The sequence below is a fragment of the Echiichthys vipera genome (genome assembly GCF_963691815.1).
Source record: "Echiichthys vipera genome assembly, chromosome: 10".
Taxonomy (NCBI): Eukaryota; Metazoa; Chordata; class Actinopteri; order Perciformes; family Trachinidae; genus Echiichthys; species Echiichthys vipera.
This window is the reverse complement of record NC_139835.1, coordinates 29,618,582-29,643,418: the sequence shown is the minus strand read 5'-3', so window position 1 is coordinate 29,643,418 and position 24,837 is coordinate 29,618,582. Positions and strand designations below refer to the sequence as shown.

Genomic DNA, 24,837 nt, shown 5'->3' with positions numbered 1-24,837 from the left:
TAGAAAAAAGGAGGGACCATGCGCGGACATTTAAAACAATGGCGGCGAAAGGTTCACGTTGGTGTGATGCGGAGGTGGAGTGTTTACTGCAGATTTGGTCGATGAAAAGATTCAAAAACAGTCAACAAGACGCACAAAAACTCCGAGGTCTACGGAAAGATCTGGAAACAAAGCCACGCATCGCCATGACGTCATCAATGCGTGTGGCGTGTTACGGCGTGATGACGTATAGGCAGCAAGAAGCATTCCCCGAGGCCCAGGTAGTGTGAGTACAAACGGGCCTGGAGGGGGGGACAAGGACCCTAAAGCACGGGGCACGGGACGGACGCACAGTGGTAGGGCGCCCTAAGTGCAGAAAAAGACCTTGGGGTGATTTCGCAGCCAAAATTACACTTTGAGTACAGTGCTTGAGTAAACGTACCCTGTATGATACATTATTTGCTACATTTGTTGTGTTCTGCAGTCTGACTAAAGGTCTGAACATGTGTAGACCCTCAGGTTCGGCCCCTGACTCTGTATATAAAGGTCAGAGGTCACCAGCTCTAAAACCATGCAGATGATGTAATGGTGTTTGTGTGTCATGAGCTGTAGTTTGGACTCTGTGGACTGGCTGGTCTTAATGAAGGCTGAATAACAAGCTGCTCTCAGGAGACCTCATTAACCCAGCTGATTGCCTCACTCACACTGACCACACACACACACACACAAGGACACAAGAGGACCAGTAACCTCAAAGGAGACACTCACAGGGAATATTGTATATTTCATCATATTCTCTTTGATAAAGTGTCACTCTTGCACAGACTGTATAAAAGAAGTGGATATCAGGGTTTCCCCCAGTGTATTGGAAGCACATTGAGTAAGTTAGTTGACCCCCATCAGGCCTAAGCATATGGGATTTTTTTTGTTTAACTCTATCTTTAAGTTTTAAATGACAGTTACAGTTGGACGGCTTGGTTGGAAACTTAAGGACCTACTCACACTGTCCAAAACCGTTTTTTCAGCTAAAGCCTAGTACCTTTAAGCAGTGTGAGTGCACCCGCTCCGCGCATAACTGCGGACAGCGGGCCGTCCACGGCCTGTTTGAAAGAGGTGGGCTTTAGCGGAGCCGTTTGCACATGTACGAGCACGAGCGTGCGCACGTGTACGAGCACGAGCCCTACGGCAGTAGCGTTATGTGCGCCTGTTCGGACATGTAAATAGAAGGACGGACCATGCGCGGACATTTAACAACAACAACAACAATGGCGGTGAAAGGTTCACGTTGGTGTGATGCGGAGGTGGAGCGTTTACTGCAGATTTGGTCGATGAAAAGATTCAAAAACAGTCGACAAGACGCACAAAAACTCCGAGATCTACGGAAAGATTTGTAAACAAAGCCACACATCGCCATGACGTCATCAATGCGTGTGACGTGTTACGGCGTGATGGCGTATGGACAGCAAGAAGCATTGGCCGAGGCCCAGGTAGTGTGAGTACAAACGGGGCTGGGGCGCGGGGGGGGAGGGAGAGGGGAGGCAAGTACCCTAAAGCCCGGGTCGCGGTGTGGAAGGACAGTGTGAGTGCGCCCTTAGACATAGTGATATTTTTAGACATACAGTACATGCAGCATTCATCCAAGGGTCTTTTTCAGCACTTACATTCATCAAATAAGCCATCGACACAGTTTTTTTTTGTATAACAACTATTAGTTAGCTCGTAACATCACACACCACAGCAGCTGTTTGGTTTTGTGATATATTTATTGATTTGTGAGTAACTACAGTCGTAGTGTTCTCATACATCATCTGCAGCTCATCAAACTGATATATATTTATAAAAATTAGAGAAATATAATCTACATACATCTAATACAAAAAAACAAACCACGTTAGTGAGTCCACTGCTTGGTTCAGTTGTAATAACGGTGACAAATTTAAGTGCTGTCGAGAAGATCTCCAAGAAGACGGATGCTCAAATGATAATATTAGAATTATGAATCTGTGCATTAAATAAGTCTAAAAATAAAACATTCTTAAAAACAAACAACCAGCAAACACACAATCAGGCCCAGATAAGGTTTAAACATTAGATGGATTACACACAAACACACACCTGTGAATTCTTAAAAGAAATTTCTTTGGTTTTATGGATGAAAGAAAACTGAATCAGCCCCAAAAAAAACTTTAAATAAATGTTTTAAAGCACAAACAAACAGCTGGAATGTGGCAAAACAACAAAAAAAAAAGATACGACTTCGACATCAGCGTGAGCACAAACGTTTGAACTCACCAGAGACGCCTTTAAATCACGACCAAACACAACTCGTCGCTTTAATCGGGTGAATAAATATAAAAACATTACGATAAATCGCAATTGCTATAGATTTAGTTAAGAGTTAAGAATGTTTTCCTTCTTCGCGTGACCGTGATGTTTAACACTGCAAAACAAACTCGACTTGTTTGAACATTGTTAGCATTCAAATTTGTACCTCAAAATTTAAAGATATAGATTTCTTTAATTTGAGGTTAAAGAGTTTTTTCCCCGGTCGATGTAGAAGGCAACACGGGCGTAGTGCGCACGCATCAACGCCGATTATTTGAACCCTTCTTCAACGCTACGTTGTTGTGCATAAATGAGGCCAAACACAGCAATAACCTACTTTATAATTTACCAAACACAAAGACGTAACCTTATAATTCAAATACCCTGACTCTTCATCTAACCTGAACCGTTCATAGCTAGCTAGCTAGCTGCTAATTTAAGTGTTGACGCGTGCGCGGTTCGCTAGATTTGTTCAATCTAGCGTCTACTTTTCTGTTTTACGACGTACGTATCTTTAATTACGAGATAGACTCAATTAAATCTTGTAATTTAAATAATAAACTCATAATTACCGGATTTTAGCTCATGGTTGCTAATCTAGTTATGAGATAAGGATTTTGTAAGACATAAGATACGGTAAAAAATGTTATTATTAAGATAAAAGTCATAATTTTGAGATCAGAACTGAACAACAAGTGAATTTTAGAGACGATTCCGGACTCAGTGTGGACTGTGTTCAGTTTTTTGGGCAATTCTAGCAAAAATTGTATTATTATTAAACAATTGTTCAAGGCAGCAAGAAGGAAAAAACGCCGAATCCCACATTGTGACAAATGGGTGTTAGAAAATTTCAAAATCACCCACCCGGTCATTAAAAGCGTCACCGCGTTGCTTTAAGGCGAACGACGTAAGGCAGAAGGTGTGTTTGGAGGGTAAAACTGCTGTCGAAGTCAAAAACACAAACAAGACAAAAGAAAAAAGTGCTCAAACAAACGGACAGATTCAACGTTTCTCAGCCGAACACGTCAGATGTGAAGGGGGGAGCAGCTGGATCACAGACAAGAAAATGGGTTATTGTTATATCGTTCATCGGCATCAGTGTCACCAATCCTGGTTCTCGCCCTGAGCCGTATATTCACAGACTTGGGTCACGTTAGCATCAAGGCACTTTGGTTTCAACGGTTTGTATTGGGAAGACTTCATTAACACCCATGTTTGTTAGTTAAAAACTAGCTAGCTAACAGTTAGCTTAATTGTTAGTTAATGTTTATTGAGCTAACATTAGTAGCGGTTGCTGTTTATTTAGATGAAAAATGTAATTTACGGTTAGGGTCAGGGTTAGGGGTTACGGTAAGGGTCAGAGCTAGGGTCAGGGTTAGGGGGTAGGATTAGGGTCTACCCCATGTTCCGGGTCCTTGCTCGGGAACATTGAACCCTTTTACCCCAAAAGGGTCCGATGTTCCCTGGTCGCATTAGCCTATGCCTTCGCTGATCTAATTCAGCATTTTGTTAGGGTTTGGGGTTACGGTTAGGGGTTACGGTTAGGGTCAGGGTCAGGGTTAGGGGTTACAGTTAGGGTCAGGGTCAGGGTTAGGGGTTACAGTTAGGGTCAGGGTTGAGGGTTACGGTTAGGGTCAGGGTTAGGGGTTACGGTTAGGGTCAGGGGTTACGGTTAGGGTCAGGGGTTACGGTTAGGGTCAGGGTTGGGGGTTACGTTTAGGGGTTACGAGGAGGGTCAGGGTTAGGGGTTACGGTTAGGGATTATGGTTAGGGTCAGGGTTAGGGGTTACGGTTAGGGGTCACGGTTAGGGTCAGGGTTAGGGGTTACGGTTAGGGTCAGGGTTAGGGGTTACGGTTAGGGGTCACGGTTAGGGTCAGGGTTAGGGGTTACGGTTAGGGTCAGGGTTAGGGGTTATGGTTAGGGTCAGGTTTAGGGGGTAGGATTAGGGTCTAAAGAGGCCTACTTGCCGGGAAATTTGGCACTACTTATTGGTGTCTTTTGCTTCATTGTTTAAAGTCATTAGCCCTCTTTTTAACTCTTATCACAGTGATCATTTTACTGCAGGGTGACCCAACTCTGTGTATATAACGCTATGTTCACCTCTGCCCTCATCACTCTTCCTCTTCACTGCCCTCTTCTTCCTCACCTGGAGTCCCACAGGGAGCAGCTCCGGTTCACATACAGTACAAAGGGAAGTCCCACGCCTTGCAACTACAACTCCAATCACTCTTTGATGAAGGGGCCCCTAGGATCTACAGCTGAAGGTTATTTATTATATCTTTAATGAAAATATCATTCACAGTTCTTTGAGTGTACTTCAGGACTAGCATGTGTTCAACTAGCAACTCTTCATCAATGTATGTCCTCAGGAAGGTTCTTTGTCAGGGTCTTTTGGATAGAGTTGAAACATGATACTGGGATTTCCTTATCCGTATTCTCAGTTTAAGCAATTCTTACCTTTCTGGCATTTTTACACTTTTCTTTTGTAATTTTAAAATGCTCCTAACAAGCATCTCATCTCATCTTCAGCCTCTTATCCGGGGTCGGGTCGCGGGGGCAGCAGCTCCAGCAGGGGACCCCAAACTTCCCTTTCCCGGGCCACATTAACCAGCTCTAACTGGGGGATCCTGAGGCGTTCCCAGGTCAGTGTGGAGATCTAATCTCTCCACCTGGTCCTGGGTCTTCCTCAAGGTCTCCTCCCAGCTGGACGTGCCTGGAACACCTCCCTAGGGAGGCATTTTATGGGGTCCAAATCAATTGTTTGCCAATCTTTCCGCCTGTCATCCATCGCTCCGTTTCACTTGAGCTGCTCATGCTGCATTCAAGTGTCATGGGAAGTCTGAGGTTTCGGACCTCCAACTGGACAAAGTACACTGGAATGCCTTCTACTAGCGAATTCGCAGGATATCGATCTACCCCGAATTCGCTAATGTGAGATTCCATTTTGACAGGCATCCTAGTGCCCTTTGCCCAGTGTACCTCATATTAGCGAATTCGGGATAGGTCGATCCTCAAGAGAATTCGCTAGTAGGAGGCATTCCAGTGCATTTTACAAATTTGGGGGTCCGGAACTTCGGACTTCCCATGGCACTTGAACGCAGCATTTCTCTCTCAACGCACATGTCAGGGGAGGAGGGAGCGTCAGAGGTCAGGCAGGTGGAAGAAGGTGGGACTTTGGAGGGAAGCGCTGAGTGCTCCAACCGAGAAATGCAAGACAGGTAAGAATTGCTTTAACATTATATATTAAGAATGGTAATTTTGTTATCACGGGCACGGGCGGACGCACATCGCAGTGCACGATTTGGGACACAGCATTCTTCTTCTTCTTCTTCTTCACCAAGTCTATCGACTCCTTACCACCAGCGGTCGAGGTTATTTTTTGACATTATAAGATTTTTAAATATGATCCAAGAATGGACAGAAAACTACAGTATCCTGTTTCAGTTATATGATGAATTAAACTCACCCACCTTCTGTTCTCCAGGTCCCAGGTGGGCGGGGTTTAGCACACAGCATGGAGCAGGTTAGACCCTCACTGAGTCGTATTTTATGGTGGTGGGGACATTACATGCTCATGACAAACCCCGCCCACCTGCTCCTCCAATCACAATCTGTTTTTTTGTGGGTAAGTAAGTTTCCTGCTCAGGTCTGACGAGGAGCACCACCTCATCCTCTTCCTGTGGGAGTCCAGACCAACACTGCTTTATTCCTCCTCCTCCTCTTCTTCTTCTTCTTCTTCCTCCTCCTCACCGGCCATCACCTCCACCAGCAGCTCGGCGGTGCAAGTCGCCTCCCCCAGACTGTTCACCGCCTTCACCGTGTACTTGGCGTCATCGTCGCCCGACACCTGTAGGTTTACAACAGCAAATAAGAGTGAATTTAGTGTAAAGGTACTAGTATTGATGTGTTAGTACAGTCACTACTAGCAGTTTAACACAGCAGATGGTTTGCGGACCCCGGACGAGCCCCCAATCTCGATTAGCACTCCCAAATAAAACACACAAAGCATTTGACAAGTTCGAAGCAATGATATAAATAAGACATATAATTCACATTACATCATATTTCTGACAAGAAAGAGATTCACCCACTCTCCCTCAGAGGTACACATGTTCCTCAAAGCTCACGCCCACACGAGTGGTGGTTTCGGTGGCCTGAGGTTCTCCTCTCGAGCCATCAACCTACAGAATTATTATTGGATACTCATCTTTACGTGTGATCCAGTTACATAAGCTTAGCTATGTATATAACTCAGAGGAAAGTGGGTCGTCCTCCATTCGAGAGATCGGCGGTTCGATCGTCTGCTCGTCCAATCTGCATGTCGAAGTGTCCTCGGGCAAGACACTGAACCCTGAATTGGTCCCCATGGGTGTGTATATGTGGTGTGAATGGTTGGATTATATGGTCTGTAGATGTCCATCAGTGTGAATGTCTGTGTGAACGGGTGAATGTGACAAACACTGCGAAAGCGCCTTGAGTAGTCAGAAGACTAGAAAGGCGCTTTATAAGTACAAGTACCATTTACCATCATAGCAGCAGAAAAGGTCAAATAGATCAAAGACCAAGCACAAGTACCCAGTACAAGTACCATTTACCATGTATCATGCTTGCATAACTCCTTTTTACGTGAAAAAGCACACATATAATCGCAGTCGCTTCGATGTTTGGTCAGCATTTAAGTAAATATCTATAGTATCTGCGTCTCCATCCAAACATGTTGTAAATTTAAACAGAATTTCGAGCTGATCAGCTAAAGAAGAAGCCTGTTCCCATCCACTATCTAACTTATGTGGTTATTAGGAGCTTGTTCATCGAGGTGAGCAGTAGGTGGCGCCAATTCTCCACTTAGAAAACCATCAAATCAATGCAGAAGAATAGGAAACAAGACGATGTAATTAAAACTACACCAGTCGAACCTCTAACAGTGAAAGCGTGTGTAGCAGAAGTCGTGGTAGTACTAGATGGAAATATGATATTTGTGTTTGTTTGAACCCCCTTGGGCTGCTCTCTAGTTCTCTCCATTCATCAGACCACAAAGGGAACTATAATTAGCCAACTGGTGCTCCTCGCAGCGGAGACCTTAGCATCTGTGGCGGCTTGAGCACAGTCCCCCCCCCCCCCCCAGAGCGTTCTGGTGAGTCACCATTTATGCCCTAAATCCATTTAATTTGCACTTTGTAAGATTGTGCTTTTATCAATTCACCAACTGCTCCAATTGTGTAAAATGTAACACTGAACGCCGGAGGAAGTCTTTTCTTCCGGTGGCCATCAAACTCTATAATTCATCTACAGGTGGAGACACTGTGTCCTGAGCAAATGTCACTTTATATCACTTTATATCATCACTGCATCACTTTATTCAGTTGTACTGTCACTTACTGCTGCTACACCTTACTGTGCTTTACTGTAACTTAGTTCAATTCAATTCAATTCAAAAAACTTTATTTGTCCCCAGGGGGGGGGGGGGGGGGGGGTGCAACTATACAAAAACATTTTAACCTCAGAAAGTCAGAAATGCTGCTACACTTTAACACTGTTATCACTTCTATAGTTTGTTCTTATTTTATTTAATCTGCTGCTAAACTGCACGCTGCGTATTGTTGTATATTGTATAAACCTGCGTTTAACCACAATGTATGTTGCACTCCGTTATTCTTAGTTATTGTTTGATTTATTTTACGTTAGCTTTATTTTGATTTGATTTATGTTTTTATGCTTATTGTGACTCTGATCCTTTCATCTTTGTGTTGAAACTGTTGCACAATCATTTCCCTCGGGATAAATAAAGCTTCTTCAATCTTGAATTCTTTTCGCAATATTTCTTGACTTTTTCGAAATTACAGCTTTTCCTTTCTAGGTTTTACATGTGCAAATTGAAAAAGCGCATGAAAACAGTCGGATGGAAGCGTAAAATATTGTAAGAGAGAACACATTTATCCATATGTGACATATAAACTGTTGATGAAGCCTGTAAGTTATGGAGGTAAGTTGAAGGTCACTGTGACAAACAGCAGATACACTGAATAATTTGACCTCTGACCTCTGAAATCACCAGACTACAGTTTCCCTCTTCGTCGTAGTCGATCTGGAAGTGTCTGGTCTCTTTGATGGGCTGCTCGTCTTTATACCACACCACTTCTGGGTCGGGGTAACCTGGAGACACACATAGAAGGAGCTGCAGTCAATTTATCTTTATTATTAATTTGCCTTTTCACTGTTTCCTCATTTATCTGTTTATGTAGTTGATAAAATGTGCACCCAAACTCTAAATATGCATCTTTTCACCAAATTCAATCTTCAAATTTAAACATAAAGTTTATTCTTGAGACTCAAAGGCCCTCATTTATCAAACAAACGTACGGCAAAAAAAACGTGCGTACGACCATTTCCTGCCAAACTTCGGCATTTATCAATTTGGACGTGAACGGGAGCTGCGATCAAATCTCACGTCTGCTCTGAGGTCGTGTACGCACACGATTATTTTATATTTCAAAACAGCTCGGCTCCAGCACCCCGCGACCCTGACAGGGACAAGCGGTTGAAGATGAATGAATGAAAAGGAAACGCACTGCAGAGCCAAAGTCATCTCCTCTGTAAGTGGCTACCCTCGATAAATTGCATTAAACCAAACAAGGTATCAGATGATTAACATCTTGGTATGGTTCTAGGTGACAAAGGTGATCCTCTTACGGTATACCTAATAACCCCGCTGGCAAACCCCGCTACAGAGCAGGATCGCAGGTTCAACAGTGCGCACACACGCACAGGCGCACACGGGTCACAGTGGAGCGCTGCTTCGGGTTGACTGCCTCCGTTTTTCTTTTCCATGCAGCGTTTTTATGGGCCCCTTTTATTCCACTCTTAAGACAAAAAGCACATCTTTATTTTGCTCCATCTCGGATGTCAGGAGCCGATCTGTGTGTCGGAAAAGTTTCTTTTCTCCGCGTTTGACCTCAGTGGGCGAGGCCTCGAACCAGGAATATTTAAGGGCGACGATCGAATTCAGCCGCCGCATTTATCAAGGCCAGCTCATTCGTACGCTGAGATTGGTGCGATACGAATGTTTCATAAATCACACGTGAGATCTGCGCCCTTTTTTACGTACGATTGATAAATGAGGCCCAATGTGTTCTCCAGGACCCTTTCTACCACACGTCAACTGCGCAACACCTACTGGGGAAAGCCAAGGGATGTGGTCGATAGTTCTGGAAGTGCAAGGTGCAACGCTTCACCTGTTAGCTGATGAAAGAAATGTTGCATTGATGTACTTCCTGTCAGCTGTGGCCTCGTACCTTCGATCTTGCAGTCGAAACGAGCGGCACTGCCCTCCACCACCTCCACGTCTTTGATGACCGAGCTGAAAGTCGGCTTACACTCTGTCTTCTGCTCGTACTCCAAACACTCCAGGAACTGGTTATCCTCTGAACACACACACACACACACTTAAAATTACAAACAAAATAACAACACATTCATAAGAAACAGCATCGTTTGGATCAGTTCCTACCTTCGGTGGGCGAGCCCTTCTTGGCGCTGACTCCGGCCATCATGGCCATGGACGACAGTCTTCCGATGGCTCGGACGGCGTGACCCGTTTTCTGCCACAGAAGAAGAAGAAGCAGTCACATTGTCACTTCCTGTACTAACAGCCAGTGTTCTGATAATTAGTTAATTATTTTTAAGTTACTGTTACCTGTAAACAAACTTTATTAAGAGAGCGGCCATCTTTGTTACATTTCCCTTACTCCTGTTTCTTTTCTACTACGGGCTGTTTGTTGTTGTTTTTTTTATCCTCACACGCTTAATTTAGATTTATGTCATCATCATGTAAACATGCTGTGTCATTATGTAAACATGCTGTGTCATGGCATTAACATGCTGTGTCATGGTGTAAATTTGCTGTGTCATGGTGTAAACATGATGTGTCATGGTGTAAAAATGCTGTGTCATAGTGTAAACATGTTGTATCATGGTGTAAACATGTTGTATCATGGTGTAAACATGCAGTGTCATGGTGTAAACATGTTGTATCATGGTGTAAACATGTTGTATCATGGTGTAAACATGCTGTGTCATGGTGTAAACATGCTGTGTCATGGTGTAATATGTTGTAGCATGGTGTAAACATGCTGTGTCATGGTGTTATATGTTGTAGCATGGTGTAAACATGCTGTGTCATGGTGTAAAAATGCTATGTCATGGTGTAATATGTCGTAGCATGGTGTAAACATGGTGTGTAACGGTGTAAACATGTGTCTCTGTCCCCATGTCGATGTTGTTTACCTGCCATTTCCTCCTCAGGATGTACTTCTTCATCCTCTCCTTGGAAAGCTTCTTGGCCTTCATGGTGTTGGTGTCCTGCTTCAGCCAGGGGTGTTCATAACACAGAGCGCAGGTGAGCCGAGACCTTACACACACACACACACGCGCACACACACACACTTAGAGTCCGGCTTTAATGCGTTGAAGGTTATCCATGCTAGCTAGCTAGCTGGTTGAAGACACGGTGTTTTCTTACTTCATGTCTTTCTTCAGCAAGTTGGTGATGAAGTCTTTGGCGTTGTCAGAGATTTCGTCGAAGGCCTCGTCCTCAAAGTCCCAGGTGGCCGAGGTGACGTTGGACAGAGTCTCGTTGTCGTTGTCGCCCATGAAGGGAGACAGACCGCTTAGCCTGAGGGACAGAGACAGGATGGACTGAGCCAAACACTAAGCTAAGTTGGAAAATATCATTACGCTAATAAAATAATAATAAAAAAAACTAAAACAGAACACAGCAGAGTGAACTTTACCTTACACCTGTGAAGAAATGCTAAAGCTAAAACTCATCAGTACTAAAGTTAAATCTAATTATCGTTATTTTCCCTAATTTTGTTTATTTTATCTTAGTTTAGCTTGATTTTGTGTCCAAAATTAAGGAAAATAACACAGTTACACATTTAACCAAATAGATACAATGTGAAGCAAAGCTGAGTTAAAGAAAGATAAAATAATTAAAGGAATAAAATAAAGTCAAGACTAACCAAAGATAAAACAATCTTAACTATAATTAGATTTAAGAAAAAAAACAGAAGATGAAAACCTAAGGTAACGGAAGTCTTTGCTAAAAGAAGTTGATGCTGTACAACGTGAAATTAAGAAATAAGACAAATTACGCTAAACTAGAAAGTAAATGCAGGGACGATGAAGGAAATAAAGCAACATTAAGCCAAACTAAGCAAAGTTAAGATTTGGTAATTTACTGTAAATAAATTAGACACATGAAGCCAAATAAACTAAGAGATGCTAAAAGAAGCTATGAGCTACGTTATGCAGCAAAACAAATCAAGCTAAACTAAGAAAAAGAAGCTAAAGCTAAGAAAAACAGAAACTCAAGTAAAAAATAGAAACATAATCAAGCTAAACTAGAATAAAATAAACTAAATTAAAGGAAAACATAAAATAAAACCAAGCTAAAAGAAGCTAAAGCTAAGAAAAACATAAACAAAAACAAAATCAAGCTAAACTAAGACAAATTAAACAGAATTTAAGTAAAACAAAGCTAAAAGAAGCTAAACTAAGATAAAATAAGCTAAAATTAAGTAAAACAAAAAACAAAATCAAACTAAACAAAGCTAAAAGAAGCTAAACTGGAGGAAAATAAACACAAAATCAAGCTAAACTAAGATAAAAGAAGCTGAATTAAAGGAAAATAAACACAAAATCAAGCTAAACTAAGATAAAAGAAGCTGAATTAAAGGAAAATAAACACAAAATCAAGCTAAACTAAGATAAAAGAAGCTAAATTAAAGGAAAATAAAAACAAAACCAAGCTATCTTTAAGTTAAACTTAAGAAAAACAGAAAACTGAACAAAATCAAATGAAACAAATGTGCAAAGTGAGACGCAAACACAGTAAAACAGAGAAAACTGAGCGAACTTAAACAATAAGAAGCTAACATTAAAGCTAAACGCACAGTATATAACAGATGACCCCTATACTCCACATGTCCGTGGGGTAACTGATGCCCTCATAGTTGATCACTTCTGGAGCCACGAACTCTGGAGTCCCGAACAAAACCTTCAGAGTTCCTGCGTTTTCTGGAAAAGGAGGAAAGAGTTGAACGGGTTAAACGATAAACACAGAGTAATTATTGGGGCGGCCATTTTAGGAGAGCTAAATGCTAACGTTTCACTACATCAGGGGTCTGCAACACGCGGGCCTCATGCGGCTCTTCGCTCCCTTTTCAGCGGCTCCATGGAAATAAATGATGTGTTTTCTGCAGAGTGGACGATCTTTCAAAGGGAGCAGCTGTTCTCCTGGAGTTCAAGGTGATTTAAAAATATTATCTCATCTTCATCCTCTTATCCGGGGTCGGGTCGTGGGGGCAGCAGCTCCAGCAGGGGACCCCAAACTTCCCTTTCCCGGGCCACATTAACCAGCTCTAACTGGGGGATCCTGAGGCGTTCCCAGGCCAGTGTGGAGATCTAATCTCTCCACCTGGTCCCGGGTCTTCCCCGAGGCCTCCTCCCAGCTGGACGTGCCTGGAACACCTCCCTAGGGAGGCGCCCAGGGTTCATCCTTACCAGATGATCCTGAACCACCTCAACTGGCTCCTTTCAACACAAAGGAGCAGCGGCTCTACTCCGAGTTCCTCACGGATGCTGAACTTCTCCCCCTCTCTCTAAGGGAGACTCCAGCCCCCCTCCTGAGGAAACACATTTCACACGCCTGGACCTGGACCTGGTTCTTTGGGTCCTGACCCAGCTTTCATGACCACAGGTGAGGGTAGGAACCAGGACTGACCGGTAGATCCAGAGCTTTGTCTTCCTCAGCTCTCTTTTCGTCACAATGGTGCGGTAGAGCGACTGCAGCTCCGCCCCCGCTGCTCCGATTCTCCGGCCAAACTCACGCTCCATCGTCCCCTCACTCGTGAACAAGATCCCGAGGTACTTGAACTCCTTCACCTGGTGTAAGGACTCATTTACTCATAAAAATATTATGTGAAACTAAAATATGCGTCACATGCTACGGCTAACGCTCAGCGCCTTTCCCTGCTAACCTGGAGTTTCTGACCTGCGCTGTCATTAAGCTAACCCCCCAAAAAACACTTATCAAAGGAGAATAGCGTGTTGCGTAAAGAGATCAGTTTGCTTTCACTGCCAACATTGACGCTCACCTGTACGCTTCATATGTGGTGAGAAATTAGCGAACAACAGGTAATAATGATAGTAATAGGAATGCAATGTCAACAGTTTTCTTAATTTTTGTTCTATAATTTAGAAGTTGTGAGGAACTCGGAGTAGAGCCGCTGCTCCTTTGCGTTGAAAGGAGCCAGTTGAGGTGGTTCAGGATCATCTGGTAAGGATGAACCCTGGGCGCCTCCCTAGGGAGGTGTTCCAGGCACGTCCAGCTGGGAGGAGGCCTCGGGGAAGACCCAGGACCAGGTGGAGAGATTAGATCTCCACACTGGCCTGGGAACGCCTCAGGATCCCCCAGTTAGAGCTGGTTAATGTGGCCCGGGAAAGGGAAGTTTGGGGTCCCCTGATGGAGCTGCTGCCCCTGAGACCCGACACCGGATAAGAGGCTGAAGATGAGATGAGACAACTATAGAAGCTGTGACATCAAATATGTTTTGCGGCCCCGGACAGAGGGGGCAAAATGGCTCCTCTGATAGTAAAGGTTGCAGACCCCTGCACTACATGGAGAGACGATAATATCTGAAGTGTGTGTGTTCGGTGATCCGTTTTGCAGTCACCTAGTCGCCTGGCGAGGCCGAAGTCGATGAGTTTGATCGTGCTGCCGGTCTTGTTGACGCACATGATGTTCTCGGGCTTGAGGTCGAGGTGGACGATGCCCTGTTTGTGGATGAAGTTGACCCCGTCGATGATCTGCAGCATGTATTTGATGACCTCCCTCTCCGACAGCTCAAAGTCCTCGTCGATGATGCGCTCAAACAGCTCGCCGCCGGAGATCCTACGCAAGAAAAAGGAGAGCAAACTGAATATCACTGAGTCGACTTTGGGAAACACCGATCCATGTTTTTTTACCGTCTTCTGACATTTTAAGGACCACCGGTTCTCAAACTGTGGTACTCGAGCTCTCTGTGGTGGTACGAGAAGGAATCTCCAAAATAAACAAAGGATGGATGGGTGGATAGATGGATAAATAGATGGATAAATGGATAGATGGATGGATAGATAGATAGATGGATAGATGGATGGATAGATGGATGGATAGATAAATGGATAGATGGATGGATAGATGGATGGATAGATAGATGGATAGATAGATAAATGGATAGATAGATGGATAGATGGATAGATATATAGATGGATGGATAGATGGATGGATAGATAAATGGATAGATGGATGGATAGATGGATGGATAGATAGATGGATAGATAGATAAATGGATAAATGGATGGAAAGATGGATGAATGGATGGATGGATAGGTAGATAGATAGATAGATGGATAGATGGATGGATGGATAGATGGATGGAAAGATGGATGGATGGATAGATAAATGGATGGATGGATGGATAGATAGAAGGATAGATAGATGGATAAATGGATAGATGGATAGATAGAAGGATAGATGGATGGATAAATGGATAGATAGAAGGATAGATGGATAGATAGATGGATAAATGGATAGATGGATAGATAGAAGGATAGATGGATGGATAAATGGATAGATGGATATACAGATGGATAGATGGATGGATAGATGGATGGATAGATAAATGGATAGATGGATGGATAGATGGATGAATGGATGGATGGATAGATAGATGGATAGATAGATAAATGGATAGATGGATGAATGGATGGATGGATAGATAGATGGATAGATAGATAAATGGATAGATGGATGAATGGATGGATGGATAGGTAGATGGATAGATAGATAGATGGATGAATGGATGGATGGATAGATAAATGGATAGATAGATAAGCTTTATTTCAGACTAAAGGTCCAAACAAAAAGTAAAAGCAAGACACACAGTCATTTTGACTCATTTAGCATCTCTGTGTTGACAACACAGTCATTATTTGTGTCTTTGTGGACGTTTTTGGTCATTTAGCATCTGTTTTGATAATATTTTGGGTTTTTTTCAGCAAAATTGTAAGAGTCAGGTCCCCTGTTCCTGTGCCTGATGGGCCCTTTCAGTAATCCATCCATGCTCCGGTCCAAGAGTCCTCGGGCAAAACACCGAACCAGAATTATAAAGCACTTTGGATCAACGCTGTTTATATCAACATCAACTGACACTGACAACATTTCTCCCAGCTGTTCTACCAATACATTAATTTGCAAAACAGGCTGAGAACAGGAAATAAATATCAGTAATTATATTTTTGGAAATAATTAAATCCTGGATGTTTTAGTTTTTCCCTTGTGGCTAAAAACAAAACATGAAACCCCAAAAGAAAACAATCCAAAATGAAAGTGAAAGTGTGTTTTTCTTGTCTCAGTAATGAAGCTTCAGATTAAAACGTTATCAAACCAGAGAGGGGGGACGAGGGGCAAAGACTTTCAAAATAAGAGTCTGAATGTAAACAGCTTCTTTCCTGTTCTCGTCGGCGTGGACGGATTCCCAGCTTTCATCACGTTCGCCTTCAGTTGTTTGTTAACAGTTGAGATGGACGTGTTCCTCTGTGTTTATTTGCTTACACGCAGAAGCGATGAGATTAGATGAGACTGAAGAGTTCTGGTGAAACCTTTTTTTTTTTTACAGTGTAAGCAAATAAAGACTTGTTATGACAGCGAGTGTGCGTTCGGACTTGCTCTAAAATTAGCAGACAGGAAATAGTTGCTCTCATTCCTCTCACAGTTGGCTGGAGGAAAGTTATTTTCCGACATTCTCCGAAACAAAAACATCTCAAACTGCTCAGAGACGAGCTGCAGCTTCGAATTTCCACAATAAAAGACACACGACACTTTAAGTGGAGCCTCCTCCTGCTGGACATTAGAGAGAATACAGCTTTAAGTGGACTCTCCTCCTGCTGGACATTAGAGAGAATGCAGCTTTAAGTGGCGTTTCCTCCTGCTGGACATTAGACAGAATACAGCTTTAAGTGGACTCTCCTCCTGCTGGACATTAGAGAGAATGCAGCTTTAAGTGGAGTCTCCTCCTGCTGGACATTAGAGAGAATGCAGCTTTAAGTGGAGTCTCCTCCTGCTGGACATTAGAGAGAATGCAGCTTTAAGTGGACTCTCCCCCTGCTGGACATTAGAGAGAATGCAGCTTTAAGTGGAGTCTCCTCCTGCTGGACATTAGAGAGAACGCAGCTTTAAGTGGAGTCTCCTCCTGCTGGACATTAGAGAGAATGCAGCTTTAAGTGGAGTCTCCTCCTGCTGGACATTAGACAGAACACAGCTTTAAGTGGAGTCTCCTCCTGCTGGACATTAGAGAGAATGCAGCTTTAAGTGGAGTCTCCCCCTGCTGGACATTAGAGAGAATGCAGCTTTAAGTGGACATTAGAGAGAATGCAGCTTTAAGTGGAGTCTCCCCCTGCTGGACATTAGAGAGAATGCAGCTTTAAGTGGACTCTCCTCCTGCTGGACATTAGAGAGAATGCAGCTTTAAGTGGACATTAGAGAGAATGCAGCTTTAAGTGGAGTCTCCTCCTGCTGGACATTAGAGAGAATGCAGCTTTAAGTGGACTCTCCTCCTGCTGGACATTAGAGAGAATGCAGCTTTAAGTGGACATTAGAGAGAATGCAGCTTTAAGTGGAGTCTCCTCCTGCTGGACATTAGAGAGAATGCAGCTTTAAGTGGACATTAGAGAGAATAAAGATAAACGTTACGTACATCTCCAGCACCATGACGATGTCGGACTTGCCCTCGAAGGCGTCGATGCACTGGACCAGTTTGGGGTGATGGAGGCTGTTCATGATGCCGATCTCCTGCCGCACGTTCTCCTTCTCCTTGGCCGAGTACGCCTTGATGAACTTCCCCGCCCAAACCTTCTTCGTCGCCTTCTCCACCAGTTTGAACACCTGACCGAATTTCCCCCTGGGTCACAAACACGGCACAGGTTTTTACGCCACGTTTAAAACAATAACTTTAAATAACTGAGCTGCGCTTCAAAACGCCGCGTTTAAACGAGTCCGGGAACAGTTTCGTCCACTTTACGGACTGACTAACAGGTTAATAAAACATTATACCGTATTTTTCGGATTATTAGTCACAGTTTTTTTCATAGTTTAGCCGGGGGTGCGACTCAGGGCGCACTCCCACTGTGCCTCCGCAGTGCGTCAAAACAGGTTTTTCGGGTAAAGCCTGGTGCGTTTGACCAGTGTGAGTGCAACCGCTCCACGCATAACTGCGGCCAGCTGGCCGTCCGCAGCCCGTTTGGGAGAGGTGGGCTTTTGTAAAGCACGTTTGCACGTGTACGAGCACGAGCGTGCGCACGTGTACGAGCACGAGGCCTACGGCGGTTCTGAGGTCATTTCCTGTGCGCCTGTTGGGACATAGAAAAAAGAAGGAGGGACCATGCGCGGACATTTAACACAATGGCGGTGAAAGGTTCACGTTGGTGTGATGCGGAGGTGGAGTGTTTACTGCAGATTTGGTCGATGAAAAGATTCAAAAACAGTCGACAAGACGCACAAAAACTCCGAGGTCTACGGAAAGATCTGGAAACAAAGCCACGCATCGCCATGACGTCATCAATGCGTGTGACGTGTTACGGCGTGATGACGTATAGGCAGCAAGAAGCATTCTCCGAGGCCCAGGTAGTGTGAGTACAAACGGGCCTGGAGGGGGGACAAGGACCCTAAAGCACGGGGCACGGGACGGAGGCACAGTGGGAGTGCGCCCTTATACTCCGGAGCGACTTTTAATCCGAAAAATACGGTATTTGCACAGGTGATAAAGAAAATAAAAATAAACATAGCAGAACGCGTATTGACTCAACGGTGCAACGTGGGTGCAGAGCAGCAGAGGTGGATTGTGGGTAAAGTGTGAACGGGGGTGGAGCCTTACGTTCCCAGCCTCTCCTCCACGTCGTACAGCTCCTTCACCTTCACGTCTGTCCGGATGCTCACGTCTCTGTAGTCTGGCTCCTTCTCTAAGTCTGAAAACGCAGAGGTCAAAGGTCAGAGGTCACATGTGGAGGTCGAGTGATGTCATGTTATGTTGTTAAGAGGAAGTGCGAGCGCCGTACCTTCATCCTCCTCCTCGGCCTCGGCCTCATCTGTCAGACGAACCAAACAGCAGCAGTTAGTTCAGTTAGTCACTTTAGTTCACTTCAACGTGGTTTAGTTCAGTTAAGTTCACGAACAACACGAAGAGAAGAGTCCCTACACACACAACAAAGCACCAATGGGCTCCTTCCTTTGGGATTGACTTTGGTAATCCACTGTAATGGACTTTACTATGAGAGGAGCTGGTACAGGGGCCAGTAGGTAAGTCTTTAAAACACTCTTTTAATAAACTCTGGCTTCTCTAACTACGCTGTTGCTGCTTTGTTTTGTGTGTAGGGACTCTTCTCATGCTGCTGCAGAGGTTTGCTGTTATTTTCAGCAGCATTAGTGGTTAAAAAAGACCTTTGAATGCCTTCACCGTGCTGCCCCGAGCTAATCAGTGTTTCAACGCAAAGGAGCAGCGGCTCTACTCCGAGTTCCTCACGGATGCTGAACTTCTCCCCCTCTCTCTAAGGGAGACTCCAGACCCCCTCCTGAGGAAACACATTTCACACGCTTGGACCTGGACCTGGTTCTTTGGGTCCTGACCCAGCTTTCATGACCACAGGTGAGGGTAGGAACCAGGACTTTGCCTTCCGGCTCCACTACAAAACAAACACTGGCGGGAGCTCCAGATGGAGGCCGATCACACCACAGACACTGACCTGAGACCAGGATCAGGAGGCAGCAGGGGCGTCGTGTCTCACAGGAGCCGAAGGAAGGTTGAGCGGGTCGGGTTAGTTTACTCACCATCGTCCACCAGTCCGACAGTGACGGGCACAGATTCGGCACTCGGCTCTCCGACTCCGTAGACGTTCTCCGCCCGCACGCGAAACTTGTACTGCCGCTCTGGAAGAAGGTCCTAAAGACACAAGAGTTTATTTTAATTTCTTATTTGGAAGACTTCTTTCTTTACGTCCACCTGTAGTTTCAGAGGGACGTCCTGGTTTTAATGTGGTTTTAAAACATTAACATTCATTCATCTTCAACCGCTTGATCCCAGCTGACATCGGGCGTGAGGCGGGGTCCACCCTGGACAGGACGCCAGTCTATCACAGGACACATAGAGACGAACAGAGACAGACAACCATTCACACCTACGGGTGATTTAGAGTCATCAATGAACCGAACACCTGCACGTCTTTGGACTGTGGGAGGAAACCGGAGAACCCGGAGAAAACCCATGCAGGGGCGGAGGAAGCTCAGTCCATAGGTGACTTGGGTGGGAACCGTAGGGTCGCTGGTTCAAGTCCCTGTGTGGACCATGTATGGAGCGAGGACTGGTGACTGGAGAGGTGCCAGTTCATCTCCTGGGCACTGCCGAGGTGCTGTTGAGCAAGGCACTGAACCCCCAACTGCTCAGGGCGCCGGTCACTGGCAGCCCCCTCGCTCTGACATCTCTCCTTAATTGCATGTATATAGGTCCTGTCTGTGTGTGTGTGTGTGTGTGTGTGTGTGTGTGTGTGTGTGTGTGTGTAACATGATTAATAATAAGAGTGACAAAATTCAATTTCCCCGTTGCGGGATAAATAAAGTAATTCTTCTTCCTCTTCGACTTCTTCTTCTTCAGACACGGGGAGAACATGCAAACCCCACACACAGAAGGGTCCCAGGCGGGATTCGAACCAGGAACCAGCTCTTGACTGATGCTGAACATGATGTTTATTTAGCTTTGACTTCAGTGTTTGTTAATAGACTTGGTTGCGATGCATTGTACGTGCAGTATAACGTATGATAAGAGCACTTCTGCAGAATCATATTGGTGCATCATCCACATAGAATACGTGTTTCTTTCCTTTCCAGATCAGAAACTCACGATATCGATGCCGTCATGTGGTGAAACCCACCTGCACGTTGTAGGAGGTGCTGTTGCAGGAGACCAGGTGCTTCCACTGCGGCTCCACAGAGTCCCAGATCTCCAGGTTGTACGACTGCACGGCGCTGCCTCCGTCGTAGGTCGGCCCGTACCATGACAGCGTCAGAGTGGACCGACGGATGTCTGAGGCTGCAGGGACCCGGGCCGGGGGGTCGGGTTTATCTGGGGAGGGGGGTCATCCGGGTAAAGAAGGGTTAAAGACGGCATTTGGTGGATTTGGGTCCAAAAAAGGTCAGAAATCAGTGGAAAATGTATTTTAAAGTCAGGGGTGACGTCTTTAAATGTCTCAGAGACAGTTTGGTGCGATGAAAACAGTTAAATATGATTAAAAAACTGTTGAATATGATTAAAAACTGTTAAATATGATAAAAAAAACTGTTAAATATGATATAAAACCCTAAAATATGATTGAAAAACTCTTAATTATGATATAAACAACTTTTAAATATGATATAAAACTTTGAAATATGATATAACACAATTAGATATGATTAATAACTTAAATATAATAAAAGAAAGTGTTAAATATGATTAAAAAACAGTTAAATATGAAATAAAACAGTTAAATATGATTAAAAAATTGTTAGATATAATTAAAAACTGTTAAATACGATTAAGCTTAATATGATATAAAACAGTTAAATATAATTAAAAAAATTAAATGTGACAAAAAACAGTTTAATTTGATAAAAAAGAAACAGAATATGATAAAAAAAACAGTTAAATATGATAAATAACATATGATAATAATATAATAAATAATAAAAATATAATAAATAATAATATGATAGAGAATGTCACAGATTTAAAACCCTAAAACAACATTTTAATGGTAAAAATAGTGATTAAAAGATTCACACACACTTCAAATGTGTAAATATTTAACCTTTAAACGTCTTTACGGTTCTATGACGTGACTAACAACGTGACATCAGGTCCATGTTTCACAGTCAAACCTTAAATAAAGTGTAAAAGTGTAAAAGTATAAAACTGTAAAAGTGTAAAACTGTAAAAGTATAAAAGTATAAAGGTGTATAAGAGCGTTGGTGTGTTACCGACGATGGTGAGGTTGAGGGCGGCCTGTCGGAGGCCGAAGCTGTTCCTCAGCTCGATGGTGTAGCAGCCGCAGTGCTCCTGCTGACCGCTGCTGATGGTCAGCGTGCTGCTGCTGTCGCTGCTCTGGATGGAGATGTCCGCCGAGCCCTCCTGGATCTGCACGCGCACACACGCACACGCACAAACACACACAAGCACGTACACACACACGCACGCACACAGAGACATCACAACGTCACAAAGCACATAATTTTACAGATTTAACGTATTCTTATAAAGGCACTCTTATGTGTGTGTGTATGTGTGTGTGCGTGTGTGCGTGTGTGTGTGTGTGTGTGTGTGCCTGTGTGCGTGTCTCTCACTGGTTTCCTGAACTTCAGCCAGGTGCAGTTGACGGGCGGAGCTCCAGAGAACTTGCAGAGGATCTCGACCTTCTCCCCGGCAAGAATCTTCATGTCCTCTGGGAACTGCAGGATCTGAGGAGGCAGAGCTGCGCGCACACACGCACACACACACACACACACACACACACACACACACACACACGCACACACGCACACACGCACACACGCACACACGCACACACGCACACACGCACACACACACATTTAACACATGTATGTAAACCTCAGACGGTATAAAAACAGACGTAGCGTCTCCGTCAAGGTCCGTTCTCTCAACTTGATCAAATCCTCGCCTACAGGAGTCTCCATTTTGTCAGACTTTGACTCCGCCTCATTTCCTCTGACCAAAAAAGGGCATGTATGTGACGTTGGGGGGAGGGGCGTACGTCCATCTGGCTGACGTTTACCTCCGAGGAGAAGTGAGGGCCAGAGGCTAGCTGTCACTCAAGAGGCCACGCCCCTAATTATTCATAAACTTTAACCTCCAATCAAATAAAAACTAGCCCCTCCCCCTCAGTGTGTAAACGTGTGTGTGTGTGTGTATCTGTGTGTGTCTGTTTCTGTGTGTGTGTGTCTGTGTCTGTATCTGTGTGTGTGCGTGTGTGTGTGTGTGTGTCTGTGTCTGTGTGTGCGTCTGTATCTGTGTGTGTGTCTGTGTGTCTGTGTTTGTGTGTCTGTATGTGTGTGTGTGTCTTTGCGTGTGCGTGCCTGTGTGTGTGTGTATGCGTGCGTGCATCTGTGTGTGTGTGCGTGCGTGTGTCTGTGTGTGTGCGTCTGTGTGCGTGTGTGCGACTGTATGTATATGTGTGTGTGTGTGTGTGTGTGTGTGTGTGCGTGCATGCGTGCGTCTGTGTGTGTGTGTGTGTCTGTATCTGTGTGCGTATGCGTGCCTGCGTCTGTGTGTGTGTGCGTGTGTGTTGGTGTATCTGTGTGTGTCTGTGTGTCTGTGTGTGTGTGTGTGTGTGTGTGTGTGTGTGTGTGTGTGTGTGCGTGTGTGTCTGTATCTGTGTGTGTGTGTGTCTCACCTTGTTTCGGGGGAGTCTTGGCCGTCGGTTTCTTTATTCTGGCTTCACCTGAAACACAAACAACCAGAATCAGACCGTTGCCATGGTTACCATTGAAGAGGACGCGCCTCCATCTGTTGTTTCCCCGACGATCATCGTGTTCAGCTTCACATCAGATCTTCAGATTTCACTTCTTACATCTGTGCACGTGCGTACCTCATTCAACCCACTTTCACTTGAATCGACAAAGACTTTTATTTTGAAATTCATCTCAAAGTCACTCTTCATCACACTGCTGCTGCTGCCTGCTCTGTTTTTATTTACTTTTAGAGGAGCCACAGGAAACGTTATTGCGCCTGAGCACAGACACAATAAAGATCAGATTCTTCTAAACTCTGAGGTTTGAACAGTGGAGGTGATTTACGAGACGTTCTCGGCGTCTCCATGGGGACGTATGTCGGCTTCTTTATGGTTCCACACAAAAAAAAGAAAAGAGAAGAAGAAGAAGAAGAATGTGAGGCCGAGCGCCTCTGACGACCAAATATGGGCAAACTAAAAATAGATCCTCAGGAGGCAGGAAATAGTTCCTGGAGGTTTGGGATTCTGCTGACGGCTGCAGAAGACGGAGAAACTACGGAACAGCGCACGTCCTTTCAAATCAAATCAAGTTGGGGGCTCAGTGCCTTGCTCAACAGCACCTCGGCAGTGCCCAGGAGATGAACTGGCACCTCTCCAGCCACCAGTCCATGCTCAATTCATGGTCCACACAGGGACTCGTACCAGCGACCCTCCGGTTCCCGACCAAGTCTCTGAGCTACTGCCGCCCCAAAATCAATCTTTATTGATACGGCGCATCAAATAAAATCAGGAGAACAAAGTTAAAAGAACCCTCCCACCCCCACAGTCATGCACAGACACACACACACACACATATGTATAAGGTCATACACACATTCGCACACACTCACACAGCCACACTGACACACAGACACACACACTCACAACTACACAAACACTAGATGTCACTACAGAGACATGGCCGGGCAGCGAGACCTGAGGTACAGAGGAGGCTAGAGGAAGCTACCTTTGGGGGGGGGGGTCACAGGGAGCACCCCAACCATGGTAGACAGGAGCCTCCGCACCTATGTCCCAACAGGCGCACAAAAAATGACCTCAGAACCGCCGTAGGCCTCGTGCTCGTACACGTGTGCACGCTCATGCTCGTACATGTGCAAACGTGCTTTACTAAAGCCCACCTCTCCCAAACGGGCTGTGGACGGACAGCGTGCCGCTCCTAGACGCGGTACGGCTTTAGCCGTGAAACGTGCTCGGGCACGGTACGGATGGACAGTGTGTGCGACCTAAATGTGTATTCTGGATGTTTTCTTTTCCTCTCTGAAAGAAAACAAGTTAAGGAAGCAAAATAGCCCAAATATCTCACTATTAACCAAATAATTACTCTTAAAAAGATCAAAGTGTTTGTTTGTGGTCACGGGTTCATCGGCTGCTGGAGGTTAACTCAACGTTTATGAATGTTTCTGTTAAATAATCGATTAAATGAATGAATGCACACATAAAAGACTCACTTCCTTAATATCAACATGTAGTTTTAAAGGAGCTATTTCTTGAGGTTTTCCCATTATAATCATTTTTTGTTGCAGGCACGAGGGCCGGCAGGTGCTGGGGGAGCCTGGTGAAGGCAGCAGGTGTGTTGGTGTCAGGTGACGCTCCAGAGGAGAGAGGGGCAGGTGAAATCTTTGGGTGCATCAGTGCCTTTTGTGTGAGTTTTATTTTGGAAAGATGATGTTTTGACACAACAGACGATCACATCCACTCAGTGACTGAAGTCAAGCAGCTGTTTCTGTGAACGAGCTGAACGCAGGAAATACACAAGATACACAACAACTCCAGAAGCACGCACGCACGCACACGCTGAATTAAAGCTGCTTCAGTTCAGATTGACCGTAAAAACAAAACTCTGAACATCTGCAGCTTCACTTCCTGATTTCTATCAGACA

The 24,837-nt window shown here is 44.6% G+C and overlaps 1 protein-coding gene across 1 annotated transcript in view; it reads right to left on the bottom strand.

Annotated features, from left to right (window-relative positions):
• Nucleotides 1–1,753: 1,753 nt before the first annotated feature.
• Nucleotides 1,754–24,837, bottom strand: part of mylka (myosin, light chain kinase a) — a gene marked incomplete at its 5' end in the record, with an annotated part of 58,085 nt that continues 35,001 nt past the window's right edge. Inside the window, 16 exons of the mRNA XM_083921102.1 lie at nt 1,754–6,152; nt 8,346–8,458; nt 9,598–9,726; nt 9,813–9,903; nt 10,589–10,712; nt 10,824–10,976; nt 12,259–12,382; nt 14,041–14,258; nt 17,104–17,307; nt 18,280–18,370; nt 18,461–18,490; nt 19,230–19,341; nt 20,327–20,517; nt 21,411–21,567; nt 21,774–21,901; nt 22,841–22,888. Of these exons, the coding sequence (XP_083777228.1) occupies nt 6,009–6,152; nt 8,346–8,458; nt 9,598–9,726; nt 9,813–9,903; nt 10,589–10,712; nt 10,824–10,976; nt 12,259–12,382; nt 14,041–14,258; nt 17,104–17,307; nt 18,280–18,370; nt 18,461–18,490; nt 19,230–19,341; nt 20,327–20,517; nt 21,411–21,567; nt 21,774–21,901; nt 22,841–22,888 (2,057 nt within the window). The 3' untranslated portion in view covers nt 1,754–6,008. The remainder of the gene's footprint in view (nt 6,153–8,345; nt 8,459–9,597; nt 9,727–9,812; nt 9,904–10,588; nt 10,713–10,823; nt 10,977–12,258; nt 12,383–14,040; nt 14,259–17,103; nt 17,308–18,279; nt 18,371–18,460; nt 18,491–19,229; nt 19,342–20,326; nt 20,518–21,410; nt 21,568–21,773; nt 21,902–22,840; nt 22,889–24,837) is intronic.